This window comes from Haliaeetus leucocephalus, unplaced genomic scaffold, assembly GCF_000737465.1.
Source record: "Haliaeetus leucocephalus isolate CR32 unplaced genomic scaffold, Haliaeetus_leucocephalus-4.0 Scaffold228, whole genome shotgun sequence".
In the NCBI taxonomy this organism is placed as follows: Eukaryota; Metazoa; Chordata; class Aves; order Accipitriformes; family Accipitridae; genus Haliaeetus; species Haliaeetus leucocephalus.
Window position 1 is genome coordinate 15,573,805 of NW_010972664.1, and position 9,803 is coordinate 15,583,607.

The 9,803-nt window shown below is 39.5% G+C and overlaps 1 protein-coding gene and 1 long non-coding RNA gene across 2 annotated transcripts in view; one reads left to right on the top strand and one right to left on the bottom strand.

Annotated features, from left to right (window-relative positions):
- The window catches only part of NXPE3 (neurexophilin and PC-esterase domain family, member 3), a 19,969-nt gene that overhangs the window by 3,198 nt on the left and 6,968 nt on the right, over positions 1–9,803 (bottom strand). The window contains exons 4-5 of the mRNA XM_010567331.1: positions 4,895–5,655; positions 2,781–2,854 (exon numbers count right to left, since the gene is read on the bottom strand). Of these exons, the coding sequence (XP_010565633.1) occupies positions 2,781–2,854; positions 4,895–5,655 (835 nt within the window). The remainder of the gene's footprint in view (positions 1–2,780; positions 2,855–4,894; positions 5,656–9,803) is intronic.
- The window catches only part of LOC104831634, a 19,020-nt gene continuing 18,093 nt past the window's right edge, over positions 8,877–9,803 (top strand). Inside the window, exon 1 of the long non-coding RNA XR_774308.1 lies at positions 8,877–8,888. This is a non-coding gene — a long non-coding RNA (uncharacterized LOC104831634). The remainder of the gene's footprint in view (positions 8,889–9,803) is intronic.

The window sequence follows — 9,803 nt, forward strand, 5'->3', positions numbered from 1 at the left end:
GCGCTGCTGCCCTCCAGCGGCAGCCGGGCGGAGCAGGGGCGGCGGCGGCCGCACAGGGCACCGGCCCCGAGGTGACGACCTGGTACCGCTCCGAAAATTTAAATAACATGCGGTAAAATATCCCTCTGTGGGCTAACACACCCGCTCCTCCTCCAACCACACGTGCTGGAAGGGTGCACTCTGAATCATAAGGACTCCAAAACCAGCAAGGGCCAGGACTAAAGCTATCACCAAGGAATTCGCGCGTGCCCTTCGAATGTACTATGAGGGTCTCCAACTCCACGGATTTCGTACTCTCCCTCTGCTATCCAGCCCCTTCCCCTTTTACTGCCGGGGACAGGCGGCCCCCTGAGGAGTGACTGGACCACACCAGGGCAGCTCTGTTCTGCAGGACGCCTATTCAACTTGCAGAAGTCAGTCGATACCTTGCAAGCAAGGGCCGGCGATGACAGGAAGAACAGCTGCCATCTCACGCCTACATCAGTCAAACATTGCCGTATTTCTCTTCGTATCCAGTATGATACTAGTACATCAAACTCCCGTGAGGTCACTACGGGTTCCTCCTTTCCTGCACGTGTATACACATACCCAAACCGAACAAGCTCGGAGCTGTTCCCTGGCACAAACACCAGCTGCGTGGAGCAGCCACGTCCAGCTGTTTGAACACTTTCACCCACCTTGGCATAGAGACTACCTGTTAAGAACAGTCCCTGGCCTGCCCTAACTTGCAGCTGTTTGGGAAAGCACACATTGCCATGGCCAAAATCGTGCCAGGGACCCTTCTAACTGTGTAAAAGTACAGGCAGTGGAATTCCAGGGCCCAGAAGCATCCTCTGGTAGATGCTTCATTGTAACACAGGTGTAGCCAAACCCTAAACACTCAAAAAAAAAAAATCAGACCATAAGCATCTTTAAACACCCATTCCTAACAGGCATTTTTGGTCTCACCATTTCTATACAATATTCTCTGTGTCTTGCATTAGTAGATGCCAACCTCCTTAGACCTCACAGGGACACTTACTAGTATGTTTGTGTAACACAAAGACTATAATCACGAGTACCACAGAAAAAGCCATTAGAAAGTTTTATCTTCGGATGATTCTTTACATTAGGCAACAGGGACAATGAAGGAAGAGAAAAAACCCCAACTAGTAATGTTGACTCATCCAGTATGTATGAAACAGGAATCCTACAAAGAAAAGGAAAAAACCCTTCATATGGTCATGTAGTTAAAGACTAATTCATAATGTGAATTCACAACTTCAGTTCGTTTGTTTCTTAAGTTTTGATGTAAAAACATTTCAATTTTTTACCTTTTAATTGATTCTTAGACTACACCTATACACATAAAAATGGTACCAGAACAACTTCTTGGTGCCTCACACTAAACCTAACGCCAGCATTTCAAATCTGTGTATAGTATCATACTAGTCTTGCACCAGAATTCAGAAAGCCATTACTTTTGGATGTTATAGAAGAGAGTAAAAGCTCCAACCTGAATAGCTACAAACCAAGAATAGAAATAAAAGGCTGTATTTCAGAAAAATAAAGTTTAAAAAAATCAACTTGATCTACATTTACCCCCAAACAGAAAGGTATGTGCAAAACCACCAACAACAGAAGAATTAATTTAAGTGTGCCATCAATCCTAACAAATCCATACACCCACAATCATTATACCAATGTATTAAGTTCTTTATTCAGAAACTGTTGTTCTTAGAATGAATTTCCCTGAGGAATACTGTGCTACTCCTATCAACCCTTTCTAACCCAGCATTAATCCCCAAGAAACGCAAGCAGGCTTTGATCCTTTGTAACTTCTGAAAGCAGGGTGACATAATCAAATGTCAAATTTGCGGCAGTTTCTGCGAGGAAATATATAAGATAAAAATAGCAACAAAAAAACATGTCATCTAAAGGATCTGGAGAAAGAAAGGGGGGAAAGTGCTGCTGGCCTAATAGCAGCACTCTATTTTTTTAGTGAACAGCAAAACTAAAAGCAAGAAATGCTGTGGGCTGTTTTCTATTAAGACTTCATTGCTCAGGTCAGGAACTCTACCTTTAAAGCCTCCTACAACCTTATTTAAAAAAAACCAACCAACAACAAAAAAAAACCAACAACAACTGAAAAGCTTTCAATTAAGAAGTAATTCTCTGCATCACATTTTACGCAGTTTTTTTAGAGGCATAAAAAGCACGCGCATGGATATGAATGAGATACACCTCTAAGTTTAACTTAGTACGGACTCTCTCATCATTCTGTTTTTACACAGGGTACAGAAAAATTAGGTTCTGGTCCACAAGTAGGTTCTGACATCCTGTGGTAACACAAATGATAGTAATACTTAAATGTAAATTGTCAAAATCTGTTAGACAAACTTCTTAACAAAGAAAGAAATTAAGAAACACCACACAGGTGGTTTTTCTAGATTAACTTGAGAGTTTGGTGAGCAGTTACTGACAGACATTTTACATCTCTGAGTAAATGCTAGAAAAAAAGGACACTTTTGGCAAGAAACAAGACTTTGTTCTATATAAATTATTTTTTGCCCCAAATCCCATTTATGTACGTATGTATCCCATTTAAACAATTTTGTATTAGTACTGAACTTATATTGCAGTTAACAACCAAAAGCCTTCATCTTCTCAATACAAATTTAAAAGTTAATTTCTATTCCATACTATGAAAACAAACAAATCAATTATTACCTCATCCCTGTTGTTCTTTTTATAAGTTTAATTATGAATTACAAACAAGAATCTTATAAAGTTCACTTTACCTGTAAATGCCTTGGGCTTTACAATTACTGAATCAGGTCCACTGGAGAGTATCGGCCTTTTGATATTCACATCACTTGAACAAAAAATAATAATAATAATATTTGTAAAATTTGCAGGTAGTATTAAACTCATTTTTTCTTCATCTACTTCAAATAAGTACATAGGACTCACACTAAGAATTTTTTACTTTAAGTGTGCTCTACTTGCTATAGCTGAATTCATTCTGTATTAATTTTCCTGAGACCACTACCACTATTCTGAATAAGAATCCAAAATTTCATAGCGCTAGGACACAAATCTTGTGCACATTTTTACTGGCACAAACCTAAATAGAGCTATAAAGCTGTCAGAGGTCTGCAAGAAGCTTTGGGGGATTTACCGCAAAGATGGAAAGTTGCCAACTTGCGGTACGTGTACCACTGCCAGGAGATAAACCACTGAAAGGATATGCTGCAGCAGCAGCTCCCAGCTCTGCCAGCTCTCTATAGGTGCTTCCCACAGCAAATACCTCTCTTGAGGTAGTTACTGCTTTCTGCCCCTGTAATCCCACAGCCTGCTCTGCAGTACGTAGCGAAGCCTGCGGCAGTCCAGCACCACCATCACCACCTGCAGTTCTAGCTCTAGACTAGGCTAGCGGTGGTGCGTCCTGCCTCTGGGGGAGACAGTAGTACCAGCCAACGTCCAACCAACTTCAGATATGTCCAGCAATACGGTCTTCCAGTAAGACAGCAATTTCCTGAATACAGAAACAAAGCTCATCCCCCTAAACACCAAGAGACATCAGAAGTACTTGTTTGTGAACATCAGTGAATTCTGATCATTTTGTGTTGCACACTTATCACTCCTGTACAGCTGTGACAAATGCAGAGATTTAATACTAAGCTCTTGTTCTGACTTTTGTTGCTCTTTTGAAAAGAATCCATGTCTAATGCTTTTCTCCATTTAAGAAATAAATTATTTGGAAAGTCTGTAAGCCATTTCAGCCAAGGATCTCAGAGCTGAACAAAACAAACAAAACAAGCAAAAAAAAACCTCCCACTCCTATTTGGAAACATCACCAATCACATCAGCCATATTTTACAGGCGAACTGCCTGAAGCACCGAAAGTCAAAAGACCCACTTAAAAACTTGATAAGGAATAGCCAAAAAACAATTCCACTGATATTTACTTTTGATTTCTGGTCTTCAATTACAAACATGTACACACACTTTCCTAATTAAGCTATTTGGAGCTGCTACTCTGAAGTGTTTCCCAATTTAAGCCTCAAGTAGACATACTGCTGAAACGCTTTCCTTCAGCACCTTTTTTGGAGAGCAAGGCAGGAGCCTTCAACTACAGTTCTGACACTACACAGTAGCTAACTGTCTAATTTCAGCTGAGGGTATGTACAGAAGCAGTTCTATTACATCTACCCATGCACTAAGAGATGTATTTTTTTTTAAATGCTGAATGCAGAAGAAAAAGATGACTGTAAAACTCATTTAGTTTGACACTTTATATAACATGCACAGATCATTTCCACTTGCACAGCTATTGCTCAGCAGTTTGTTCTACCAGGTGTTTTCTTCATGACTACCTTAAACTTATTCCTAAGATTTGAAAGTCGTACTGAGCAACAAAGAACACACTGCAGTACATGTAAGACAACCTTTGCTGAGGATAAAAGCAATTGGTATTTTGTGTAAAAATAAGTCCAAAACCTGGACCTTTTTCAGGTAGTTCAGACTTCGCCAAAAATACATCTCAAAGCGTTGTTATTGGTATTGCAAGCGTAAGTGTGGAAACAAAAAGTAAGGAAACAGTCCCCCAAACCACCACCAGATTTAGACAGCATGATCTTGTGAAATTTAGCAGGTGCACCAGGGTTGAATTCAAAGCACAGAGACAGAACTACACTCCAAGTTTCTTTAGGGTAAGATTACTGTGTTCTTGCACAGCTGAATGGAGGGGAAGAAAATACTCAACAACTCACATCAAACGCCCGCTCCTGCAGATACACACCTCGTCTAAGGCAATGTCAGGTTTCACCAATAACCTAAAGCTTGCCTTTTAAAAAAAAAAAAAAAAAAAAATTACTTGACTGAGTATATATACATCCAACAACATGCATACCTTTGGAAAAAGAGGCTTTCCTCTTGTGTCAGAAGACCTTTTTGATATCCTCCCTTGGCATGGCTGATTCGGCTGGCACAGGACAGTTTTCGAGGCTTATAACAGAACCATGGCTCACCCGTGTAGAGATCTGTGAAGTTACAGACCGGCAGATCTCCAGGCAAGCAAACATTGCACTCAGTAGTTTCTGAATACCTCCCAGACTTGAATGAGCTTTTGAAATAGACCCTGTCTGGCCTTTCTTCTCGTAAACGCAGGAGGACTTGGATTGCTTCACTCGGATGGACAAGTGACACAGAAACTTTGACCTCTCCTGGCCAAAGCAAGGTAAAGAAGACTTTGTAAAGGCCATTATGGCAATCTACAATCCTTCCCGTTGCTCCAGCTTTCAGCAGAGGAGAGTGAATGCGTGCTTGTAGATAGTCTCCGCCATACTGCTTGGGTTTTCCTTGGAAATCATTCATACGGACAAGTACCTCTAACTGATCACCCACCTTGAAGAACCCACTGGGTTTCACAATCTCAAAGTCACTACGTGCGGGATCAGTGCTTTGTGCAAAGGCAATTTTGCCATCAGGGGGTTTTGGCCACTGTATTGCAGCAAGCAACGATTCCTGTTCTGCTTGCTCTCTTTTGGACAAAGTCTGCTGCTTATAACCACAGTAAGGCTTCCTGGTAGTTTTGGTTGTCTGTGACAGAGAATGCTGAACATTGTTTTCTGTTATCCAATTTGATCCTGAAACTGTGTCATCATCCAGGTGCTGGGGAGACAAAAAAGATAACCTGAAACCATGCTATTAAGTGAAACACTATGAATAACTGATGCTTTGTCAGGAAATGATCCCGAGAACTGGGTTCTGCTTTACAGAGCTCTAAAGCTGACCAAATGAAGCAACTTTACTAGAAGACACAAAACTATTAATCTGACCATGGCCCTTCTACAGAAATAGGTGGGCAACCTGTGGTTACTCTGCTCTGGCAAAGAGGGTTTTATATAAATCAGGCCCAATATTTTTCATGGCAGTATTGTGGCTACCAATGTATTATATAAATATCTACAATATGAAAAAAATTACAGAAGGTTGTATGATTAAATAGCAAATTGTAACTCATGTTTAATTTTCTTACTGTAGTAAGATTTTAGTCTTCGAGCACAATGAAGTCTAATAGCTGCTCAATATAATGCAAAGAAATAGGGTTTCTGTGAGACATTACACTGCACATGAAGCTGATACACCCTCGCACATGCCTTCTAGAGAAGTCCATTGCATGTAGCAGCTGCAGTCATTTATCTGGTCACACTCACATCACTTCTTATCTAATTATCTGAAATGTGGGTTTCCATGTAACATACAGATTTAAAGAAATGGAAAAAAAGAAAGGAATGCTCCAGGGGCAATGAATTCACAAACTGATGGGCAAGTAAAATAGCCTTGCACAAGCTAGGACTAAACTAAGGCAAAAAAAATGTTTGATTATTTTTAAGATTTTAAAATCCACATACAGCTTCTTCTAGAGCCAAATGAAACACAAGCAAAGATCCCCTAATCCACACAAGAGTTTAAAAACTAAAATAATTAAATACAATGCTAGACTAAGAGAGGGGGCTTCTGCTGTGACTTGAGATCAGCGTCCAAAACTGTATTTTTATGCAAATGACTGCAGAGATACCATCTTCTTCATGACATCACACAATTTTGCAGGTTTGCATGAGGGAAATTTGAAAAATAGCACAGTCTAAGACTCCAGAGCTACCTGTGAGATTTCTAATCAGCCAACCTAAACTTACACCTCAAATATGCACAAAATCAGCAGTTGAGTACTTAATTATCAGGTATATATAGTAGAACTTATCCATACACATATTTCATTGAGAAGCAAAATCGTTTTTCAAGTAAAGATTAAAATTATGCAACGTATCACTTACATGGTACCAGAGCATAGGCTAGTTTAGATTTGAAAGATTGCTAAAAAATTGAAACTATGCTATTTGAAATTTTTTAAAAGATCACTGTACTTACCAATATACTAGTGTTTTCTGTTTACTTCCTCCATAATTAACTGCTCAGTAATGTACTAAAATTCCCAGCACTTACATTAAAGCCTTATTTTTTGTTATAAACCTTTCTTACTTCATTGAAATATCACTTATAGTACATGTAGATACTAAGTAGTTCCCCCCCCCGCTACATTTTATTTGAATTTGCCAGGATATTAAAATCATTTGAATGACACAAGAGATTCCATATACTTTTTTAGAAGAAAGGTAAACCTAACAAGCAATGGAAACGCAGAGGCTTTTGAAGGCTGTCACATAAGAAGTTGGTTTTGATCAGCTTAAGACTAAGAGGATAATGAGCACACTAGGATGTAGGAGGGATACACAGAATCTTGTCTGTTTGATATCCACCTTAACTATAAAACCTGAAATTGTAAGTTGTTACATTTTAACTATAAAATGTAAATTGACAGGTATCCACAGATACACAAAATATTAGTATCACAATAGAAGCTTTTGCTTCTGTTTTACATTTCCACCAAGGATTTAACAAATTTTTCCTGAAGGCCATCTGAAGTTATTTGTAATTATTTCTATTTTCCATCACAGCAGGCAAAAATGCAAATGTAATAATGCACATTACTTTTATTAATCCAGTAAATTTCAGGCAAAGATGAGAATGGATCTCAGGCATAGTTCTACTTTAGATCTTGTCTATATGCATTCTTTAATTAAGCCAAGTTTCTATTTTTTGATACCTTCTCAACTTCTTCCTTTCACTTGCTCATGCATATACATAACACAGAAAATCCTGCATGGAAATATTTTTTAAAATTAGCTATATATTTTGATGCATCCAACAAGCTGGTAACCATGTCTCAGCAAAAATATCTATGCATTTACCTAAGGAGGGGCAGAGAGGGAGAATACGTGTGTTTGATTAATTCTTGTGTTCAGCATAAGCTCTCGAGAGAAAGTTTCTGTATTTCAGTTGGTTCTTCAATGGTTGGTACTTTGAGGGGGGGGGGGAACATTGAAAAAAATAATTCTTTCAAATGAAGAAGAGAGATGGCTACCTAAGGCAGCCTTAAAAACAGACCTATCGCTATTTTTAACCTTCTATAAATTTCTTCAGGGTTTTTAACCCAGTCTTTCTGTCAGAGATGAAGAAGATGTTGCTTTTGGCCTAGCTAGCCTTTCTGAAGTCTTTCCAAGGGCATACCTATATCTTTCAGTGGAAAAGGGTGCAGAGAACACGAAGGCAACAAACTGGTACATTCAGAAAACAGAGCAGAGAACGTAGTTCGATGTCTCTAAAGCAGCCCACCTACACAGCCTTTTTAGCAAAGCACAAGGCCAAAGCTCTTCACTTGTATGCAGCTGAGGTCCCAGACAAGCACCGTCACTTCAACTCCAGCATCTCCAGGTCATGACCCATTAGGCAGAATAGATCATACCACAAATATTTCCTCAATCAATCTTCAAAGGGGCAGGGGGGAACCTCTGTGAATGTAAAACCAGAGCTTCTTCAACACCCTGAAGGACCATGCTTTCTCTAACATCCTTGTTCATGTTTACCGCCCTCTTCCAAGCCCAAACAGGATCACATATTAGCGCAGAATTATAAGCTTATGTGTGAAAGTAAACTACACCATGTATGCTATTCACAGAAGAAAATATTACAGAGATTCCCTTTCTCAGTTAAGAAAGGGAAAGCTTCAGAGTCAATTAATATACCGAAGATCCTTGACTGGAATAGAAAAGCTTTCCAAACCATCTTCCTTTCTGAAGTGCTTTCCAGGCTCATCTCCAAACAAGTGCTCAAGTTCTCCTACCCCTGTGGATACGCATGGCTTGACCTGAGGCAGATTAATAGCTTAGCCCCACTCCATTTCCTACCCACTCTTTCACTGGCATTTCCAAATCTCTCTGGCTCTTTTATGTTAAGAAGTCATACTGAGCCCATGCAAAACTGTGGGCTCTCTACTCTAGTTAGTAGCCAAAACAAAATAAAATTTCTTTAAGTAGGGCAGATAAAGAGGATTTCTCAAGATTTCTCAAGACTCCTCTTCCTTTATGACACAGATTCTTTTAATTTTTCATACAGTCTCCATGTTGAATAACACTTGCCCTGCTTTGCTTATTTCCATATATACTCCAGTCAGGGTGTTTTGATTTTGAGTGCAATTCCCAAGGGGTTTTGTTTGTTTGTTTGTTGGGTTTGAGGGTTTTTTGTTTGTTTGTGTGATGGGGGTTTTGCTGTTGTTTTTTGTTTGGGTTTTTTTAATTATTATTATTTTTTATTTGCTGCATTCTGAAGTTAACAAAACCCAAATGTGACCACAAAGTAATTTAATGGATGTCTGCCAAGTAACACAGGCAGGACAGAACAGATTACATGTCAATTAAGCACAAACAAATCCACAAGCTGTTCCTGGTGCACAAGAGATGTCATAAAAAGGAAAAAAGGAAGCTGTATTTTCAGGAAAACTAATGAAAGTTTGAGCTCAATGACGCAGCTTTTAGCATTCTCACTGCCAGCCAAGCAAAAATTAAATATAACATATAGGCCCACCCAGACAATCATGCTCTCAAGGATATTCTGGAAGTGTCACAGGGTACTTGGTTAGACCTGCAATGAACACTTGTCCTCAGTTAAATGCAATAACGTTGGGGGCCAATAAAAAATGTTCAGTATTTCAGTTGCTTCTGAAAAGGTGGAACTCCATCTCAAAGCCCAGTGTCTTCCACTAGCTGTAACTCTTAGCTTGGCCTAGTACATTCAGAATGATTGTTGTAAACCTGCATATGTCACTAACATTAGAGCAGGAAACATCACAGGAGATTCCCAGATGACAGGCATGGGGGGGGGGGGGGGGGGGGGGGGTCGCGGTCCCAGCAGGGGCGATT